The sequence below is a fragment of the Oncorhynchus keta genome, chromosome 3, assembly GCF_023373465.1.
Source record: "Oncorhynchus keta strain PuntledgeMale-10-30-2019 chromosome 3, Oket_V2, whole genome shotgun sequence".
Lineage (NCBI taxonomy): Eukaryota > Metazoa > Chordata > Actinopteri > Salmoniformes > Salmonidae > Oncorhynchus > Oncorhynchus keta.
This window is the reverse complement of record NC_068423.1, coordinates 18,588,876-18,612,122: the sequence shown is the minus strand read 5'-3', so window position 1 is coordinate 18,612,122 and position 23,247 is coordinate 18,588,876. Positions and strand designations below refer to the sequence as shown.

General features: G+C 44.1%; 1 protein-coding gene across 2 annotated transcripts in view; it reads right to left on the bottom strand.

Annotated features, from left to right (window-relative positions):
- The window catches only part of LOC118363418 (cGMP-dependent protein kinase 1-like), a 169,596-nt gene that overhangs the window by 68,607 nt on the left and 77,742 nt on the right, over nt 1–23,247 (bottom strand). For both annotated transcript variants that reach the window (XM_052491846.1, XM_052491835.1), the window contains exon 3: nt 19,104–19,217. In XM_052491846.1, the coding sequence (XP_052347806.1) occupies nt 19,104–19,217 (114 nt within the window). The remainder of the gene's footprint in view (nt 1–19,103; nt 19,218–23,247) is intronic.

Below are 23,247 nucleotides of genomic sequence, written 5' to 3'. Positions count from 1 at the left end.
GCCCTGACTTGTCGCTGGTGAAAAACCTCAAATCTGCTGCCATGTCACTGACTTGTGTCCTGCTCAAATGGTGAAAAACCTCAAATCTGCTGCCATGTCACTGACTTTGTCGCCTGGTGAAAAACCTCAAATCTGCTGCTATGTCCCTGACTTGTCGCCTGGTGAAAAACCTCAAATCTGCTGCCATGTCCCTGACTTGTCGCCTGGTGAAAACCTCAAATCTGCTGCCATGTCACTGACTTGTGTCCTGGTGAAAAACCTCAAATCTGCTGCTATGTCCCTGACTTGTCGCCTGTTGAAAAACCTCAAATCTGCTGCCATGTCCCGGACTTGTCGCCTGGTGAAAACCTCAAATCTGCTGCCATGTCACTGACTTGTGGCCTGGTGAAAAACCTAAAATCTGCTGCCATGTCCCCGACTTGTCGCCTGTTGAAAAACCTCAAATCTGCTGCCATGTCCCGGACTTGTCGCTGGTGAAAAACCTCAAATCTGCTGCCATGTCCCTGACTTGTCGCTGGTGAAAAACCTCAAATCTGCTGCCATGTCACTGACTTGTCGCCTGGTGAAAAAACTCAAATCTGCTGCCATGTCACTGACTTGTAGACTGGTGAAAACCTCAAATCTGCTGCCCTGTCCCTGACTTGTCGCTGGTGAAAAACCTCAAATCTGCTGCCATGTCCCTGACTTGTCGCCTGGTGAAAAAACTCAAATCTGCTGCCATGTCCCTGACTTGTCGCCTGGTGAAAAAACTCAAATCTGCTGCCATGTCCCTGACTTGTCGCCTGGTGAAAAACTCAAATCTGCTGCCATGTCACTGACTTGTAGACTGGTGAAAACCTCAAATCTGCTGCCATGTCCCTGACTTGTCGCCTGGTGAAAAACCTCAAATCTGCTGCCATGTCCCTGACTTGTCGCCTGGTGAAAAACCTCAAATCTGCTGCCATGTCCCTGACTTGTCGCTGGTGAAAAACCTCAAATCTGCTGCCATGTCCCTGACTTGTCGCCTGGTGAAAAAACTCAAATCTGCTGCCATGTCACTGACTTGTAGACTGGTGAAAACCTCAAATCTGCTGCCATGTCCCTGACTTGTCGCCTGGTGAAAAAACTCAAATCTGCTGCCATGTCACTGACTTGTAGACTGGTGAAAACCTCAAATCTGCTGCCATGTCCCTGACTTGTCGCCTGGTGAAAAAACTCAAATCTGCTGCCATGTCACTGACTTGTAGACTGGTGAAAACCTCAAATCTGCTGCCATGTCCCTGACTTGTCGCCTGGTGAAAAACCTCAAATCTGCTGCCATGTCCCTGACTTGTCGCCTGGTGAAAAACCTCAAATCTGCTGCCATGTCCCTGACTTGTCGCCTGGTGAAAAAACTCAAATCTGCTGCCATGTCACTGACTTGTCGCCTGGTGAAAAAACTCAAATCTGCTGCCATGTCACTGACTTGTAGACTGGTGAAAACCTCAAATCTGCTGCCATGTCCCTGACTTGTCGCTGGTGAAAAACCTCAAATCTGCTGCCATGTCCCTGACTTGTCGCCTGTTGAAAAAACTCAAATCTGCTGCCATGTCCCTGACTTGTCGCTGGTAAAAAAAACTCAAATCTGCTGCCATGTCACTGACTTGTCGCTGGTGAAAAACCTCAAATCTGCTGCCATGTCCCTGACTTGTCGCTGGTGAAAAACTCAAAAAAACCTCTGCTGCCATGTCACTGACTTGTAGACTGGTGAAAACCTCAAATCTGCTGCCATGTCCCTGACTTGTCGCCTGTTGAAAAACCTCAAATCTGCTGCCATGTCCCGGACTTGTCGCCTGGTGAAAACCTCAAATCTGCTGCCATGTCACTGACTTGTGTCCTGGTGAAAAACCTCAAATCTGCTGCTATGTCCCTGACTTGTCGCCTGTTGAAAAACCTCAAATCTGCTGCCATGTCCCGGACTTGTCGCTGGTGAAAAACCTCAAATCTGCTGCCATGTCCCTGACTTGTCGCTGGTGAAAAACCTCAAATCTGCTGCCATGTCACTGACTTGTCGCCTGGTGAAAAAACTCAAATCTGCTGCCATGTCACTGACTTGTAGACTGGTGAAAACCTCAAATCTGCTGCCCTGTCCCTGACTTGTCGCTGGTGAAAAACCTCAAATCTGCTGCCATGTCCCTGACTTGTCGCCTGGTGAAAAACTCAAATCTGCTGCCATGTCCCTGACTTGTCGCCTGGTGAAAAACTCAAATCTGCTGCCATGTCCCTGACTTGTCGCCTGGTGAAAAAACTCAAATCTGCTGCCATGTCACTGACTTGTAGACTGGTGAAAACCTCAAATCTGCTGCCATGTCCCTGACTTGTCGCCTGGTGAAAAACTCAAATCTGCTGCCATGTCCCTGACTTGTCGCGTGTGAAAAACCTCAAATCTGCTGCCATGTCCCTGACTTGTCGCTGGTGAAAAACCTCAAATCTGCTGCCATGTCACTGACTTGTCGCCTGGTGAAAAACTCAAATCTGCTGCCATGTCACTGACTTGTAGACTGGTGAAAACCTCAAATCTGCTGCCATGTCCCTGACTTGTCGCCTGGTGAAAAAACTCAAATCTGCTGCCATGTCACTGACTTGTAGACTGGTGAAAACCTCAAATCTGCTGCCATGTCCCTGACTTGTCGCCTGGTGAAAAAACTCAAATCTGCTGCCATGTCACTGACTTGTAGACTGGTGAAAACCTCAAATCTGCTGCCATGTCCCTGACTTGTCGCCTGGTGAAAAACCTCAAATCTGCTGCCATGTCCCTGACTTGTCGCCTGGTGAAAAAACTCAAATCTGCTGCCATGTCACTGACTTGTCGCCTGGTGAAAAAACTCAAATCTGCTGCCATGTCACTGACTTGTAGACTGGTGAAAACCTCAAATCTGCTGCCATGTCCCTGACTTGTCGCTGGTGAAAAACCTCAAATCTGCTGCCATGTCCCTGACTTGTCGCCTGTTGAAAAAACTCAAATCTGCTGCCATGTCCCTGACTTGTCGCTGGTAAAAAAACTCAAATCTGCTGCCATGTCACTGACTTGTCGCTGGTGAAAAACCTCAAATCTGCTGCCATGTCACTGACTTGTGTCCTGGTGAAAAAACTCAAATCTGCTGCTATGTCCCTGACTTGTCGCTGGTGAAAAACCTCAAATCTGCTGCCATGTCACTGACTTGTAGACTGGTGAAAACCTCAAATCTGCTGCCATGTCCCTGACTTGTCGCCTGGTGAAAAAACTCAAATCTGCTGCCATGTCACTGACTTGTAGACTGGTGAAAACCTCAAATCTGCTGCCATGTCCCTGACTTGTCGCTGGTGAAAAACCTCAAATCTGCTGCCATGTCCCTGACTTGTCGCTGGTGAAAAACCTCAAATCTGCTGCCATGTCCCTGACTTGTCGCCTGTTGAAAAAACTCAAATCTGCTGCCATGTCCCTGACTTGTCGCTGGTAAAAAAAAAAATGTCCCTGACTCAAATCTGCTGCCATGTCACTGACTTGTCGCTGGTGAAAAACCTCAAATCTGCTGCCATGTCACTGACTTGTGTCCTGGTGAAAAACCTCAAATCTGCTGCTATGTCCCTGACTTGTCGCCTGTTGAAAAACCTCAAATCTGCTGCCATGTCCCGGACTTGTCGCCTGGTGAAAACCTCAAATCTGCTGCCATGTCACTGACTTGTAGACTGGTGAAAACCTCAAATCTGCTGCCATGTCACTGACTTGTGGCCTGGTGAAAAACCTAAAATCTGCTGCCATGTCCCCGACTTGTCGCCTGTTGAAAAACCTCAAATCTGCTGCCATGTCCCGGACTTGTCGCTGGTGAAAAACCTCAAATCTGCTGCCATGTCCCTGACTTGTCGCTGGTGAAAAACCTCAAATCTGCTGCCATGTCACTGACTTGTCGCCTGGTGAAAAAACTCAAATCTGCTGCCATGTCACTGACTTGTAGACTGGTGAAAACCTCAAATCTGCTGCCCTGTCCCTGACTTGTCGCTGGTGAAAAACCTCAAATCTGCTGCCATGTCCCTGACTTGTCGCCTGGTGAAAAAACTCAAATCTGCTGCCATGTCACTGACTTGTAGACTGGTGAAAACCTCAAATCTGCTGCCATGTCCCTGACTTGTCGCCTGGTGAAAAACCTCAAATCTGCTGCCATGTCCCTGACTTGTCGCCTGGTGAAAAAACTCAAATCTGCTGCCATGTCCCTGACTTGTCGCCTGGTGAAAAAAACTCAAATCTGCTGCCATGTCACTGACTTGTAGACTGGTGAAAACCTCAAATCTGCTGCCATGTCCCTGACTTGTCGCTGGTGAAAAACCTCAAATCTGCTGCCATGTCACTGACTTGTCGCCTGGTGAAAAAACTCAAATCTGCTGCCATGTCACTGACTTGTAGACTGGTGAAAACCTCAAATCTGCTGCCATGTCCCGGACTTGTCGCCTGGTGAAAACCTCAAATCTGCTGCCATGTCACTGACTTGTGGCCTGGTGAAAAACCTAAAATCTGCTGCCATGTCCCCGACTTGTCGCCTGTTGAAAAACCTCAAATCTGCTGCCATGTCCCGGACTTGTCGCTGGTGAAAAACCTCAAATCTGCTGCCATGTCCCTGACTTGTCGCTGGTGAAAAACCTCAAATCTGCTGCCATGTCACTGACTTGTCGCCTGGTGAAAAAACTCAAATCTGCTGCCATGTCACTGACTTGTAGACTGGTGAAAACCTCAAATCTGCTGCCCTGTCCCTGACTTGTCGCTGGTGAAAAACCTCAAATCTGCTGCCATGTCCCTGACTTGTCGCCTGGTGAAAAAACTCAAATCTGCTGCCATGTCCCTGACTTGTCGCCTGGTGAAAAAACTCAAATCTGCTGCCATGTCCCTGACTTGTCGCCTGGTGAAAAAACTCAAATCTGCTGCCATGTCACTGACTTGTAGACTGGTGAAAACCTCAAATCTGCTGCCATGTCCCTGACTTGTCGCCTGGTGAAAAACCTCAAATCTGCTGCCATGTCCCTGACTTGTCGCGTGTTGAAAAACCTCAAATCTGCTGCCATGTCCCTGACTTGTCGCTGGTGAAAAACCTCAAATCTGCTGCCATGTCACTGACTTGTCGCCTGGTGAAAAAACTCAAATCTGCTGCCATGTCACTGACTTGTAGACTGGTGAAAACCTCAAATCTGCTGCCATGTCCCTGACTTGTCGCCTGGTGAAAAAACTCAAATCTGCTGCCATGTCACTGACTTGTAGACTGGTGAAAACCTCAAATCTGCTGCCATGTCCCTGACTTGTCGCCTGGTGAAAAAACTCAAATCTGCTGCCATGTCACTGACTTGTAGACTGGTGAAAACCTCAAATCTGCTGCCATGTCCCTGACTTGTCGCCTGGTGAAAAACCTCAAATCTGCTGCCATGTCCCTGACTTGTCGCCTGGTGAAAAACCTCAAATCTGCTGCCATGTCCCTGACTTGTCGCCTGGTGAAAAACTCAAATCTGCTGCCATGTCACTGACTTGTCGCCTGGTGAAAAAACTCAAATCTGCTGCCATGTCACTGACTTGTAGACTGGTGAAAACCTCAAATCTGCTGCCATGTCCCTGACTTGTCGCTGGTGAAAAACCTCAAATCTGCTGCCATGTCACTGACTTGTCGCCTGGTGAAAAAACTCAAATCTGCTGCCATGTCACTGACTTGTAGACTGGTGAAAACCTCAAATCTGCTGCCATGTCCCGGACTTGTCGCCTGGTGAAAACCTCAAATCTGCTGCCATGTCACTGACTTGTGGCCTGGTGAAAAACCTAAAATCTGCTGCCATGTCCCCGACTTGTCGCCTGTTGAAAAACCTCAAATCTGCTGCCATGTCCCGGACTTGTCGCTGGTGAAAAACCTCAAATCTGCTGCCATGTCCCTGACTTGTCGCTGGTGAAAAACCTCAAATCTGCTGCCATGTCACTGACTTGTAGACTGGTGAAAACCTCAAATCTGCTGCCCTGTCACTGACTTGTAGACTGGTGAAAACCTCAAATCTGCTGCCCTGTCCCTGACTTGTCGCTGGTGAAAAACCTCAAATCTGCTGCCATGTCCCTGACTTGTCGCCTGGTGAAAAAACTCAAATCTGCTGCCATGTCCCTGACTTGTCGCCTGGTGAAAAAACTCAAATCTGCTGCCATGTCCCTGACTTGTCGCCTGGTGAAAAAACTCAAATCTGCTGCCATGTCACTGACTTGTAGACTGGTGAAAACCTCAAATCTGCTGCCATGTCCCTGACTTGTCGCCTGGTGAAAAACCTCAAATCTGCTGCCATGTCCCTGACTTGTCGCGTGTTGAAAAACCTCAAATCTGCTGCCATGTCCCTGACTTGTCGCTGGTGAAAAACCTCAAATCTGCTGCCATGTCACTGACTTGTCGCCTGGTGAAAAAACTCAAATCTGCTGCCATGTCACTGACTTGTAGACTGGTGAAAACCTCAAATCTGCTGCCATGTCCCTGACTTGTCGCCTGGTGAAAAAACTCAAATCTGCTGCCATGTCACTGACTTGTAGACTGGTGAAAACCTCAAATCTGCTGCCATGTCCCTGACTTGTCGCCTGGTGAAAAAACTCAAATCTGCTGCCATGTCACTGACTTGTAGACTGGTGAAAACCTCAAATCTGCTGCCATGTCCCTGACTTGTCGCCTGGTGAAAAACCTCAAATCTGCTGCCATGTCCCTGACTTGTCGCCTGGTGAAAAACCTCAAATCTGCTGCCATGTCCCTGACTTGTCGCCTGGTGAAAAAACTCAAATCTGCTGCCATGTCACTGACTTGTCGCCTGGTGAAAAACTCAAATCTGCTGCCATGTCACTGACTTGTAGACTGGTGAAAACCTCAAATCTGCTGCCATGTCCCTGACTTGTCGCTGGTGAAAAACCTCAAATCTGCTGCCATGTCCCTGACTTGTCGCCTGTTGAAAAAACTCAAATCTGCTGCCATGTCCCTGACTTGTCGCTGGTAAAAAAACTCAAATCTGCTGCCATGTCACTGACTTGTCGCTGGTGAAAAACCTCAAATCTGCTGCCATGTCACTGACTTGTGTCCTGGTGAAAAAACTCAAATCTGCTGCTATGTCCCTGACTTGTCGCTGGTGAAAAACCTCAAATCTGCTGCCATGTCACTGACTTGTAGACTGGTGAAAACCTCAAATCTGCTGCCATGTCCCTGACTTGTCGCCTGGTGAAAAAACTCAAATCTGCTGCCATGTCACTGACTTGTAGACTGGTGAAAACCTCAAATCTGCTGCCATGTCCCTGACTTGTCGCTGGTGAAAAACCTCAAATCTGCTGCCATGTCCCTGACTTGTCGCTGGTGAAAAACCTCAAATCTGCTGCCATGTCCCTGACTTGTCGCCTGTTGAAAAAACTCAAATCTGCTGCCATGTCCCTGACTTGTCGCTGGTAAAAAAACTCAAATCTGCTGCCATGTCACTGACTTGTCGCTGGTGAAAAACCTCAAATCTGCTGCCATGTCACTGACTTGTGTCCTGGTGAAAAACCTCAAATCTGCTGCTATGTCCCTGACTTGTCGCCTGTTGAAAAACCTCAAATCTGCTGCCATGTCCCGGACTTGTCGCCTGGTGAAAACCTCAAATCTGCTGCCATGTCACTGACTTGTAGACTGGTGAAAACCTCAAATCTGCTGCCATGTCACTGACTTGTGGCCTGGTGAAAAACCTAAAATCTGCTGCCATGTCCCCGACTTGTCGCCTGTTGAAAAACCTCAAATCTGCTGCCATGTCCCGGACTTGTCGCTGGTGAAAAACCTCAAATCTGCTGCCATGTCCCTGACTTGTCGCTGGTGAAAAACCTCAAATCTGCTGCCATGTCACTGACTTGTCGCCTGGTGAAAAAACTCAAATCTGCTGCCATGTCACTGACTTGTAGACTGGTGAAAACCTCAAATCTGCTGCCCTGTCCCTGACTTGTCGCTGGTGAAAAACCTCAAATCTGCTGCCATGTCCCTGACTTGTCGCCTGGTGAAAAAACTCAAATCTGCTGCCATGTCACTGACTTGTAGACTGGTGAAAACCTCAAATCTGCTGCCATGTCCCTGACTTGTCGCCTGGTGAAAAACCTCAAATCTGCTGCCATGTCCCTGACTTGTCGCCTGGTGAAAAAACTCAAATCTGCTGCCATGTCCCTGACTTGTCGCCTGGTGAAAAAACTCAAATCTGCTGCCATGTCACTGACTTGTAGACTGGTGAAAACCTCAAATCTGCTGCCATGTCCCTGACTTGTCGCCTGGTGAAAAAACTCAAATCTGCTGCCATGTCACTGACTTGTAGACTGGTGAAAACCTCAAATCTGCTGCCATGTCCCTGACTTGTCGCCTGGTGAAAAAACTCAAATCTGCTGCCATGTCACTGACTTGTAGACTGGTGAAAACCTCAAATCTGCTGCCATGTCCCTGACTTGTCGCCTGGTGAAAAACCTCAAATCTGCTGCCATGTCCCTGACTTGTCGCCTGGTGAAAAACCTCAAATCTGCTGCCATGTCCCTGACTTGTCGCCTGGTGAAAAAACTCAAATCTGCTGCCATGTCACTGACTTGTAGACTGGTGAAAACCTCAAATCTGCTGCCCTGTCCCTGACTTGTCGCTGGTGAAAAACCTCAAATCTGCTGCCATGTCCCTGACTTGTCGCCTGGTGAAAAAACTCAAATCTGCTGCCATGTCACTGACTTGTAGACTGGTGAAAACCTCAAATCTGCTGCCATGTCCCTGACTTGTCGCCTGGTGAAAAAACTCAAATCTGCTGCCATGTCCCTGACTTGTCACCTGGTGAAAACCTCAAATCTGCTGCCATGTCCCTGACTTGTCGCCTGGTGAAAAACCTCAAATCTGCTGCCATGTCCCTGACTTGTCGCCTGGTGAAAAAACTCAAATCTGCTGCCATGTCACTGACTTGTAGACTGGTGAAAACCTCAAATCTGCTGCCATGTCCCTGACTTGTCGCCTGGTGAAAAAACTCAAATCTGCTGCCATGTCACTGACTTGTCACCTGGTGAAAACCTCAAATCTGCTGCCATGTCCCTGACTTGTCGCCTGGTGAAAAACCTCAAATCTGCTGCCATGTCCCTGACTTGTCGCCTGGTGAAAAAACTCAAATCTGCTGCCATGTCACTGACTTGTAGACTGGTGAAAACCTCAAATCTGCTGCCATGTCCCTGACTTGTCGCCTGGTGAAAAAACTCAAATCTGCTGCCATGTCACTGACTTGTCACCTGGTGAAAACCTCAAATCTGCTGCCATGTCCCTGACTTGTCGCCTGGTGAAAAAACTCAAATCTGCTGCCATGTCCCTGACTTGTCGCCTGGTGAAAAAACTCAAATCTGCTGCCATGTCCCTGACTTGTCGCCTGGTGAAAAACCTCAAATCTGCTGCCATGTCACTGACTTGTCGCCTGTTGAAAAACTTTGTGAACTGGCCGCCAATACCCATAAGTGTCCTGATACTTTGAAATACATTACCGTGTGCACTTAAGAGGCACAAGACAAATATCCCTTGAAAGATAAAATAAATGTATAGTAACAGCTGGCTGATACATTAGAGGAGAGTAGAGATATTATTCTTTCTGGACCTTCAAGGCAACTTGTTCCAAACTTTGGTCAGTCCAGCTTTGAAAGAACAGAAAGCCCTTACTCCGATAGCAGCTCTTTTCAGTCACATACAATCAAACTTTGTATTCTTCTTTGAAGCTGTATCAGATTTGTGCCATATTTCCCAAGACATCGATGACAACTGTCTGTTACCATGAAGGACGGTGATCTTTTCGTGAGTTACTATCATTCTAAATCCTTTTCAGCTCACAAACTGCAGCTATAGATTTATCCAAGAACGAACACACTATAGACATCAAAATTGTTACTCCCCATTACATTGCTTCAATCATTTTGAAGTACTACCTCTATTACCATAACCACTGAATGAAAAAGCAGGAAGCTGAGCCAAAGCCAGTGCTGACAGTGTGCATTCATCCTTGAGTTGATTCATTGGAAAACACAGTCAACAAACTAAATGATAATGCAGCTGTCTACCTTTGACAGTAATTCATTGTTTAATTCATATTTGAATGTATCTTAGAAAAACACAGTAATGGTGTTTGTGTAACTCTCTGCAGAGACAGCCGCTAGCGCAGAGCGAATGCTCATTACAGGTGTACCTGTACACATAAAATACGTTTTTCAATGGTTCTTTGGGAAGGGTGATGGTTCTATATAGAACCATACTGATCCAAATAACCCATTTAGCTCTCAAATGGTTCTTTGGGAAGGGTGATGGTTCTATATAGAACCATACTGATCCAAATAACCCATTTAGCTCTCCAATGGTTCTTTGGGAAGGGTGATGGTTCTATATAGAACCATACTGATCCAAATAACCCATTTAGCTCTCCAATGGTTCTTTGGGAAGGGTGATGGTTCTATATAGAACCATACTGATCCAAATAACCCATTTAGCTCTCCAATGGTTCTTTGGGAAGGGTGATGGTTCTATATAGAACCATACTGATCCAAATAACCCATTTAGCTCTCCAATGGTTCTTTGCAGTTCAAAAAAGGGTTGTTTGCTCTTTGACTGATAATTAAAATGTAGGGGCGGCGGCTCATTAGAATATTTTGGGACTGGGTTTGCTCACAGCTCTTTTGTGCAACCATGAGTGAGAGTGTCATTACAGTTTATCTAATAGGTTGTGTTATGCCATTAAATGTCAAATTTGACTATGACCAGCATCAGTATATTGTGTAAGATTCACTCATGTAAGCTCTTGTCCCAATTGAAACTTGCTTTTGATTTGGTAAAGTTGTCAGTTGTCTCCTCAGGGACCCCCAGCTGTTCTAGAGCTAGCACACCTGATTCAATGTGTTACTAAACACAATAATAAAACCTATGGAATATTATAACCATTTGTTTTCAGGGTTTAGTCAGGCACGCTTCTGTTAGTGAACGGAACACTTTTTGGTGCTATCTGGAACCTTTTTTTGAAGGTTCTATAAAGAACCATGCTCATGAGGTCCTAAATGGAACCTGTATGGTGCTATAAAGAACACTTTCCTAAGGTTCTATAAAGAACCATTAAAAAAGGCTCTATATAGCACAAAAAAAGGGTTCCGCTATGGTTTACAACCCTTTTGGGGGCCATATAGAATCCTTTTTTATGGTTCTTTATAGAACCTTTATGGATCATTGTTCACATGGCTGAAGACAGTTGAATGGACACTGGCGTGTAATTAGAGCACAAACAAATAAGCTAGCGAACGTCCATGGCTGCTATTATAGCCATGTTAGAAACATCACACTTTGGGAGCTTGGGAAAACGACTATGCTGCTAATTTATAATACACACACACACACACACACCAGAACAGACGTGTGTCACTGTTCAAAATCAAAAATCCAGAGCAAATTCTAGCCCTTACCTTATGCATTGATTCAGTATGCTCCTAGCCAAAGACGTACTTTTAAGGAGCCTACCTTCAGAAAGTTTTTAAACTCAGAAGCACAACCTTGCGAGACCTCTGGGAATGCTTGCGAAATAGAACAAACAGACCAGGCCAGGGTTAAAGAAGTGACTAAATCCTTTCTTAGTTGTTCATTTTATCGAAATCTAAGAGCACAAATTAGATTTGAGCCAATATCTTAAGTCGTTGAACATGTTATTACTCCAACCTCGTGAAAGTGACAAACTGACAGGTTTTCATTTTTTGTCAAAAACAACCTTATAGCGAAGGAAGGCCTTTAATTTGACGGACTGTACGTGCGCAGTTCGGCGTGAGCCGACCGTTAGACCCAATGACGTTTCGAAGCGTGATCATAGCTCGCTAACGTCACCATGACATTGCCGACAAGTGTGATCTGGGATTTCTATTGGAGAAGCAGTTTAAGCCTGTCTTCACATCTGTCGTTGCTACCATTACTCCTTACGATCCAAGGATCTTGTTATTTTCAGAGATACACTAGCTCTGGCAGGCAAAACAGCCAAATACTCCATCTAAACGCGAATTGATTCTCAACTGCAATATGGTTCGGGAAACATAAAGCCTCGTCATTTCATATCACATCAAAATGATTTCACAAATGCTAAATATACACTTATTGTATATTGTTTATACTGGCTTTATCACAGTATTTTTCATTGACAACATGTTTCAGGCGGCCTCCGTTACACACAGGTGTTCGGAGCTAATTAGCACAGGTGGTCCCTCTGTCTTCCGTCGGTCTTCTGTAAACAAACGCTGTGACATGGAGGTACTGCCGTGCCTACAGAAGACGTCTTCGTCCAATGATTCTTACGTGAAATGTAAATGGGACTGAGAGTCATGATCAAGGGCTGGTACGCTCCCTCTGTCAATTCAATGTTCTTATTGTCATTATACTCCAAATTTACGCTGACTGATCAACACGGTGTCAAGTCACTTTCCACTGTGTTCCCGAACACCTGAAGATTCAACTCAAAGCATCCAATAACATCATAATGATCATTGCTTGCTTGTGTAACCGGTGCGCAGCCAAAAGGAAATGTCATGCTTGCTAACTCTGGTTAGGTGATAAAATGAAACAGTTTTCAACACAACTGTTGTATACTTTTTGCTTTTACGAAGCAAGAGAAATAAAACGTTCAACCAGTACTGAGTGAATGAACAACAAAAACATTTTTGGAAGGAACACGTGCTGTCATCACCAGACTGTCCTTTTCAATGGTGTCGAGTTGATGTATCTATTACAGGGTTCAGAGCATAACAGTTCGCGTAGTCACCGCCCTGGGATGTGAAGATCCTAGGTTCCCCTACCAAAAGGGATATTTTGACCATTCTCTTTCGTGTATAGTTTTTGACACTCCCCTGGCTTTTCCGACACACACACACACACACACACACACACACACACACACACACACACACACACACACACACACACACACACACACACACACACACACACACACACACACACACACACACACACACACACACACACACACACACACACAAACACACACACTCACACACTCACACACACACACACACACACACGGTGTGTGCTTATGTTAATTTATTAGGTGTCTCTTAAAAGAGCCTCTGGGTTCGTTGGGCGTCGTTGAGTGGCAAGGGACAGGGAGTGTGACATGTGCTAGTATTAGTGTGCGCTTCTTGCTACTATGGAGGAGAGAACGGTGGAGAGAACAGGGCCCGGTTTCCCGATAGCAATGGATTTTTAGCCTTATGATTGCATCTTTCCTACAACGGATGAAGATGAAACGCGCATTCCCCAAAAACACCAAGCAGAGAGAACGGTTGCCAAGTGCGTTGTTGGAGCAAGTGTCGACACTGATAGGAACGAAAGAAAGGAAGCGTTGCTCTCGGATCATCTTTCTCCATTCAAATATTTCCTTAACATTAGAATGGTTTCATAATACTGATGACGGATCTGCTCCTGGAGAGATATTAATACCTATGGCTGCAAATATTGAGGCGGCTTATTCTAATGTTACCCAATAAAAATGCACTAAATCCCAGATTTGGCACATCCCTGCGCACGTTAGGCTACACATCATGAAATATGTCGAGGCAAATGACAGACAGTAGTCTACAAGGAGTAAAACAGAGCTCAATTGATTGGACATGACATTTCTATATGATTGAGACAGGCCTGTAGCTTACTGTCTATACACCAGCTCTTTCCATAACATAGACTGACCAGGTGAATGCAAGTGAAAGCTATGATCCCTTATGGATGTCACTTGTTAAATCCACTTCAATCAGTCTAGATGAAGGGAAGGAGACATGGATTGTTTATGTGTGCCATTCAGAGGGTGAATGGGCAAGACAAAATATTTCAGTGCCTTTGAACTGGGTATGGTAGTAGGTGCCAAGCTCACCGGTTTGATTCTGTCAAGAACTGCAACGCTGCTGGGTTTTTCACACTCAACAGTTTCCCATGTGTAACAAGAATGATCCACCTCCCCCCATTGGCCGTCCAACCAACTTGACATAGCTGTGGGAAGCATTGGAGTCAACATGGAGTCAAAAGTGTACATGTTTTGTACACTCAGTGTATTGTAACGCAGTCATCTCGGGTTTCATTTGAAGCGTCTTTTTATACATTGCTTGTTTGTATCAATTGCAAAGACATAGAAAATGTTGGATTTGTAGTCAACCTTGTTCTCAAGTTATCGTGGTCAGAGAGAGCTGGATAAACCATGTGATTCTATGTTTAGCAGAGATATTCTGTGAATAAAATGACGCAGGAGACCAGAAAAGCGTCTACCGAAGCTGTTCTACGAGAGGTCTGAGGCAGCCGTTAGATTAAGACCACTTTCAAGTGCAACTTTAATAACGATGGTGTTGAGAAACAGCTCCAAGATTCAAAGATGCTACTACGAAGGTTACAACAATTAACTTAGCTTTGGGCCCAGCTCTCAAACTCTGCTCCCATCTGTTTTCATATTTACAGTACCTTCAGAAAGTATTCACAGCCCTTGACTTTTTTCCACATTTTGTGGTGTTACAGCCTGAATTTAAAGTGGATTTAATTCAGATTTTTTTTGTGGATTGACATATTTAGACATTTTTACAAATTAATATTAAATATTAAAAGCTGAAATGTCTTCAGTCAATAAGTATTCAAACCCTTTGTTACGGCAAGCCTTAAGTTCAGGAGTAAACATTTTCTTAAGTCACAATATGCATGGACTCCGTGTGTGCAATAGTGTTTAACATAATTTTTGAATGACTACCTCATCTCTACCCAACACGTACAATTATCGGTAAAGTCCCTCAGTTGAGCAGTGAATTTCAACCACAAAGAACAGGGAGGTTTACTAATGCCTCAAATGTCACCTATTGGTAGATGGGTAAAAGACATTGAATATCCCATTGAGCATGATGAAGTTATTTATTGCTTTGTATGGTGTATCAATACACCCAGTCACTACAAAGAAACAGGTGTCCTTCCTAACTCAGTTGCTGGAGAGGAAGGAAACCGCTCAGAGATTTCACCAAGAGGCCAATGGTGACTTTAAAACAGTTAGAGTTTAATGGCTGTGGTAGGAGAAAACTGTGGATGGATCAACAACTTTGTAGTTACTCCACAATTCTAACCTAAACGACAGAGTGAAAAGAACGAAGCCTATACAGAATAAAAGTATTCAAGAACATGCATACTGTCTGTAACAAGGCACTAAAGTAACACTGCAAAAAATGTGGCAAAGCAATTCACTTTTTGTCCTGAATACAAAGTGTTATGTTTGGGGCAAATCCAATACATTACATAGTACCACTCTCTATATTTTCAAGCTTAGTGGTGGCTGCATCCTGTTATGGGTATGCTTGCTGGTGAGTTTATCAGGAAAAAAGAAACATAGCGTAGCTAAGCACAGCAAAATCCCATAGGAAAACCTGGTTCAGTCTGCCTTCCACCAGACACTGTGAGATGAATTGTCCTTTCAGCAGGACAGTGAATTTTCCTGAGTGGCCAAGTTACTGTTTTGACTTAAATCTGCTTGAAAATCTGTGGCAAGACTCGAAAATGGTGGTCTAGCAATGATCAACAACCAATTTGACAGAGCTTGAAGAATTCCGAAAAGAATAATGGGCATATGTTGCACAATCCAGGTGTGGAAAACTCTTAGAGACTTACCCAGAAAAAAAACTCACAGCTGTAATCGCTGCCAAAAGGTGATTCTAACATGTATTGGCTCAGGGAGTTGAATACTTATGTAATGTTAGTTTAATTTTTCATATTTTTTTTATTTTACAAATGTTAGAATTTTTCTTCCATTTTGACATTATAGAATACTCTGTGTAGATCATTGACAAAAAAATTACACTGAAATCCATTTTAATCCCACTCTGTAACACAACAAAATGGGGGTGTGAATACTTTCTTAAGGCACTGTAATTTATAAATGTAGGAATTACTAAGCATTACTAAGAAAATGTATAGCTAACGGATTTAGGGCACCTATCCAATGTCAGATTTGTAAATGTGTATTCTTAAAAGGGTTTTGTACTTGTATAATGACTTTGTATGTTACAGGTGTTTCTCAGCAGTTTCTCATTCCTCACAATGTTTGTTAACAAAATTGCTATGGACGAGCTACAGGGTTATGCAGGATTTTTCATTCAAGCCCAGTGCTACCACACCTGATTATACTACTTAGTTGTTCACCAAGACCTCAGTTGTTCATCAAGACATCAGCTGTTCATCAAGACCTCAGCTGTTCATCAAGACCTCAGCTGTTCATCAAGACCTCAGCTGTTCATCAAGACATCAGCTGTTCATCAAGACATCAGCTGTTCATCAAGACCTTGAATAGTAGAATCAGATGCAGTTGAACTGGACTTGAACAAGAAAGCCTGCATAACCCTGTAGCTCTCAATTGTGTCCATCCCTGAATTTACATTTAATGTAGCACTAAGCCATTCTACAGTAAACTTTAACATTTTCATGTAAATAGTTGTTGATTATTTGTGTATTTTTCAGGAGCTTTCTCAATTGTCTTGTTAAAAGAGATCAGGGAAGTTTAGTCTAGTTTTGTCCAGTTGTCCATATTGACTTAAATGGGTTTCTGTTTTTGTTGCTTCCCTCTAGAAAATCAGCTGTTAATATTAAATAAATACTAATAACTACATTATTTATTTTTCCATTTGTTGTTATTGTGTACTTTTTATTGCTTTGTTTCACTGTATTATAATTAAGCAATAAGGCCAGAGAGAGTGTGGTATCTGGCCAATATACCAAAACTAAGGCTGTTCTTGGGCACGACGCAACGCGGAGTGCCTGGATACAGCCCTTAGCCATGGTATATTGGCCATATATCACAAACTCCACGAGGTGCCTTATTGCTATTGTAAACTTGTTACCAACACAATTAGAGCTGTTAAAATAAATGTTTTGTCGTACCCGTGGTATACGCTCTGATACACCACGGCTGTCAGCCAATCAGCATTCAGGGCTCAAACCACCCAGTTTACAATGTTGTATAATCACCTTCCGGTGTAAAAACAATGTAAATTAAAAACATAAAACTAAGTGAGAAATAGGCATTAGTCTGAAGCTGAAAAAGAAAGAATTTCACTTAAGCACCACAATGTGTACACCACACACATTCTACCAAGGTTTTCTAGGACACAGCTTTGACCTACTACAGTAGCTATGTTGGTCTATTGTACTTCCAACAATGTTTGCTTAGAATTCAAAATGTAGTTTTTTGTTATTAATATTGTTAAAATGTAATATGTTTTATTATTGTGTGTACTAATAAGTATGTTACCTTTGATACCGGAGCTCCAGGGCATGTGTCGAAATCGCTAAGCAGTTTACTTCGAAGCAGTGTGCCGATGCCTGTATCACTTTATCGAGAGGCACGTGATCAATGACGTCCAAAGCTTTATTTTGTCGAACAACCACCTGATTGGTTTGGTAGAAGACAAAAAGTCTACTCTGCGCACGTGTGTGGGACGTCCTCTATAATAATTTGGCTGTTCTAAATTATTTTGACCAGCAGGTGCCAATAGTGTACACTGTGTTGATCTAAGCCTCCATTAATGAAGCTATTTTCAACACAACTGGCTGGAATGCCTCAATGCTTCAGGAAACTTTGTTTCCCTATCACTACTAACAAGTTGAATCAGGCGTGCTAACTCTGGAACTGTTGGAGATCCCTGAGGGGGGAATTGAGAACTAATGACTTAGACAACAATTGACACAAGGTCATTTTATTTAGCTTTTCCAAGGCTATACATGATTCTTTCACAAAACACTGTCATAGGACACAGTCATACATAACTTTTAATGGCATAACACAACAGATTAGATAAACTTGAATGACACTCTCACTCACGGTTGCACAAGAAAAATGTGCGCAAACCCCGCGCCTATAAATATTCAAACACCCCGCTGCCCCTACATTTTAATTGTCACTCAACGAGGAAACAACACTTTTTTTTACTGCAAAAAAAACCCATTGAAGGGCTTAAAGGGTTCTTTGGGTCAGTATGGTTCCTCATAGAACCATAACCATTCCCAAAGAACCCTTGAGGAACCCTACATTTTGGGGATGTAGACTGACTCATTAACCTATTGACACAATAAAATCATATTTACTCTCGAAAGCACGAACAATGTATGAAAACATTGAAATAATAATTCTAGAATAATAATCTGTGTGACGATTGTCTGTGTCCGTGCATGTGGGTGGGTTGTGTGGTTACACAGACCTAAATTGATATGTGGGAGTGTTTGAGTGGGTGTATTTGCTATGCTCTAAGCCTTCCCTGAAAACTCTATTGGGATATATGAAAACAATTTAAATGGATGCTGTGCATGAAATAGCCAAATCAGATATTTATTCAACAACAGCTGCTACTCTTACCATTATATTAAGGAACTATATGGCCATGATAAGATAATGCTTTCGGTCATGTTTACATACCAATCTGACTGTACATATATATATGTCAAAAGACATTTTGTTAAAAGCAATTGCCCAACAGGAATTCCAGGTACGCATTCATTATTCAATGATTCATCACAGGGAAATGGTAGAAAGAGTATTTCCTCAGGATATATAGATGTTATTCTGTGTGTGTAAGCTCAAGTTCTCTCTCTTTGTACTTGACAAAAGCAGGACAGTAACCATCGAAAGCACAGACAATTATTCAGAGCCTGTCATCAGTATCTGGGAGGGAGACTTAAACAAATTGTCTACCGTGTTTACCTGGAATGACTTTATAAAAGAGGGAATTATCTGTCTGATTCCACGTTGGGTGAATATAATTAAAATGGACTCAAACAAAGGTCAGAGAATGATAATTTGTTCTTTACACGTTATCCACCTCAGCTCATCTCACTGCTGTTGAAAGGCCAGTCATTCTGATTTACTAAGCTTGGTTAAGGATAAGTATTTTAGTATTTTATTATCTTCTGAAAATAACAGGTGAAAATGCTTAGTAAATCAGGTTGAGGGAGTATATGGCTGATTGTGGACAGTTAGGCCCAAGCTTATAATTCAACTAAACGATGGTGTTCAGTGCATGGACAACCCACTGTCTCACTTATACTGGTCAAACTTACTCTTGACGGTGGCCGTCCTGGTGCAGTTGTAAAGGATAGCCAGCTCTCCAAACACCTTCCCAGGTCCCATGGTGCACAGCTTCATGCTCTCCTTGGTCACCTCCACCTTCCCATCTGCAAGGAAAAAAACGATAGAGCAGAGCACACTCTTTCATTTCCCGCGCTGATATACGGCCCGTGAAAGTGAGCATGACAGGCTGTAAATGTGACCGTGCTGCTCAGCACCGCTGTTGCCCAGATTGGGGAGTCGTGGCTAATGCATTAGAATAAAAGTCTAAATTCATTACTTAACAGGCACATGAGCACCGGGTGTAGAGATGACAGTAGAATGGTATGCAGACTACAATAATGGGTTCAGAGGAGAAATAGAACACCAGCTGAAAGGAAACACGAGGGAAAGGTATTAGCAAAAACAGACATTCATTTTAGATCATTACGAAGCAAATCCATGTGGGGATTGAAAGCATTGCTGGAATGTGAGGGACTAAATGTCGCTGAATGTCCAGCAGAGATCGGCAGGCTCCAAAATCCCCATCTCTGTAGTCTGATTCTGGCAAACTGGTGATTCACCAAGCAGCAACAGGTTACAGTTTACAGACTGGCACCAGATGAAAGGACTGGCATTCTCTAATCAGAACAGGCTGGCCATTCTCCTGGGCTGGGTTTCCCGACAGTGATTGAACTCAAACCTACGAGTGTTTTAACAACACATTGTTCTAGCTGCTTAAGGTGTAACATGCGTTTACCAAAATACCACGTAGAGAAAATGTTCACTAAATCAAATCAAATCTAATTTTATTTGTCACATACACATGGTTAGCAGATGTTAATGCGAGTGTAGCGAAATGCTTGTGCTTCTAGTTCCGACGATGCAGTAATAACCAACAAGTAATCTAACTAACAATTCCAAAACTACTGTCTTATACACAGTGTAAGGGGATAAAGAATATGTACATAATGATATATGAATGAGTGATGGTACAGAGCAGCATAGGCAAGATACAGTAGATGGTATCGAGTACAGTATATACATATGAGATGAGTATGTAAACAAAGTGGCATAGTTAAAGTGGCTAGTGATACATGTATTACATAAGGATGCAGTCGATGATATAGAGTACAGTATATACGTATGCATATGAGATGAATAATGTAGGGTATGTAACATTATATAAGGTAGCATTGTTTAAAGTGGCTAGTGATATATTTACATCATTTCCCATCAATTCCCATTATTAAAGTGGCTGGAGTTGAGTCAGTGTCAGTGTCAGTGTGTTGGCAGCAGCCACTCAATGTTAGTGGTGGCTGTTTAACAGTCTGATGGCCTTGAGATAGAAGCTGTTTTTCAGTCTCTCGGTCCCAGCTTTGATGCACCTGTACTGACCTCGCCTTCTGGATGATAGCGGGGTGAACAGGCAGTGGCTCGGGTGGTTGTTGTCCTTGATGATCTTTATGGCCTTCCTGTAACATCGGGTGGTGTAGCTGTCCTGGAGGGCAGGTAGTTAGCCCCCGTTGTGCAGACCTCACTACCCTCTGGAGAGCCTTACGGTTGTGGGCGGAGCAGTTGCCGTACCAGGCGGTGATACAGCCCGCCAGAATGCTCTCGATTGTGCATCTGTAGAAGTTTGTGAGTGCTTTTGGTGACAAGCCGAATTTCTTCAGCCTCCTGAGGTTGAAGAGGCGCTGCTGCGCCTTCTTCACGATGCTGTCTGTGTGAGTGGACCAATTCAGTTTGTCTGTGATGTGTATGCCGAGGAACTTAAAACTTGCTACCCTCTCCACTACTGTTCCATCGATGTGGATAGGGGGTGTTCCCTCTGCTGTTTCCTGAAGTCCACAATCATCTCCTTAGTTTTGTTGACGTTGAGTGTGAGGTTATTTTCCTGACACCACACTCCGAGGGCCCTCACCTCCTCCCTGTAGGCCGTCTCGTCGTTGTTGGTAATCAAGCCTACCACTGTTGTGTCGTCCGCAAACTTGATGATTGAGTTGGAGGCGTGCGTGGCCACGCAGTCGTGGGTGAACAGGGAGTACAGGAGAGGGCTCAGAACGCACCCTTGTGGGGCCCCAGTGTTGAGGATCAGCGGGGTGGAGATGTTGTTGCCTACCCTCACCACCTGCGGGCGGCCCGTCAGGAAGTCCAGTACCCAATTGCACAGGGCGGGGTCGAGACCCAGGGTCTCGAGCTTGATGACGAGCTTGGAGGGTACTATGGTGTTGAATGCCGAGCTGTAGTCGATGAACAGCATTCTCACATAGGTATTCCTCTTGTCCAGATGGGTTAGGGCAGTGTGCAGTGTGGTTGAGATTGCATCGTCTGTGGACCTATTTGGGCGGTAAGCAAATTGGAGTGGGTCGAGGGTGTCAGGTAGGGTGGAGGTGATATGGTCCTTGACTAGTCTCTCAAAGCACTTCATGATGACGGAAGTGAGTGCTACGGGGCACGGGTAGTCGTTTAGCTCAGTTACCTTAGCTTTCTTGGGAACAGGAACAATGGTGGCCCTCTTGAAGCATGTGGGAACAGCAGACTGGTATAGGGATTGATTCAATATGTCCGTAAACACACCGGCCAGCTGGTCTGCGCATGCTCTGAGGGCGCGGCTGGGGATGCCGTCTGGCGCCGTCAGAGATGGCCGCCTCGCTTCGCGTTCCTAGGAAACTATGCAGTTTTTTGTTTTTTTACGTGTTATTTCTTACATTAGTACCCCAGGTCATCTTAGGTTTCATTACATACAGAGGGAAGCCTACAACTGTAACATTGGGTGGTGTAGGTGTCCTGGAGTGTGTTGTTGGAGCATTCTGTCATTACTGAGAGGATGGCAAGAAGGCAGTCCAGCTTTCGGATCAGCTTTACCTATTTACATCCTTACATTAACATTAGAATAACTACACAATACTGACAAATGATCAGCTGCTAGAGAGATTATTATCACTTTTGGCTGCAAATACTGAGTTGGCACATCAATGCTCACATGTTGTACACATTGTGTTATCCTACAATTGGCTAAATAACTTAATTGATTTAACATGAAAGTGATTCCTATATGTTTTATATTTCTTATAATGCAGTCATCTCGGTAAAAAAAAATATGTTGTTGCTTTGCTTGTTTGTAACATTGCAAACTTTGTATTTGTATTCAACTACGATGTTATTGGCGGTCACAGATAAACATTTTGATTCTGTATTGAGGGCCAAAAGTCATCTTACGACGCACTTAGCTGTTCTACGAGGGGTCTAAGACAGTCGTTACGAGCGCTTTCAAGTGTAACGTTAGTAACCATGGTTTTGGGAAACACCTCGGAGATTTAATGATGCTCATTCGATGGTTCTAACAATGAACTTCATCTTAAGATGCTTCTGGGAAACTGGGCCCTGGTCCGTTCCCTGAGCAGCAGGGAGGATTAGATGTAAACCTCTGCCATCCCTCCAGCAGGACAATCAGGACTTAGATGCCTTAAGATAAATATTTCCTTACCTCTTCCCTCTCTGTCTCTAGTTTTTACACCATCTTCTTCATTTTTCTTTTTATGCGAATTTCATAATCAAGGCTGCGTTGTGTTCCCTGAACATCATATGTTTGCCAAATAACTGGAGCATTTCCTCCCAAAAACACCTCTGGCCAGGGCAGAGATCAAAAGACAAAACCCTGTTGATCTGGTTTTGACGGTACCTGCGGTGTGGTTCACCGACTACAGCTGTGTGGAATTCATCCAAATGGTGACAGCACCAACAGCCTCTCTTCCATCTAAGGCTTCTGGAGGGGGAATTCTTCGCCAGCACTGTTGGCAGCACCTTTATCAGCTGGAAAATGAAATATGGACACATATCTCCTCCCTTCAAACTGTTCCGTAAATTCACCCTAAAAAACAAAATGTGAAAATGGACCAAAGGAATATGCTGTGGTTTTAAATCAAATCAAATTGTACAACAAGTGTAGACTTTACCGTTGATGGGTTCTGACTTATAAACTTGAAATATCCTTAATCAAGTCACCAAGGAAGAGAGGGGAATGCAGAACCTTTACATTCTGTCAGAACATGTTCTTGTTAGACATCAGGTATCCTATGGAAAGGCGAAGGGCCACAGTCTGGTACAAGTCAACAGGACAGCCACGAGTTGGGGAGGAGTAAGGCCGAGGTCAGG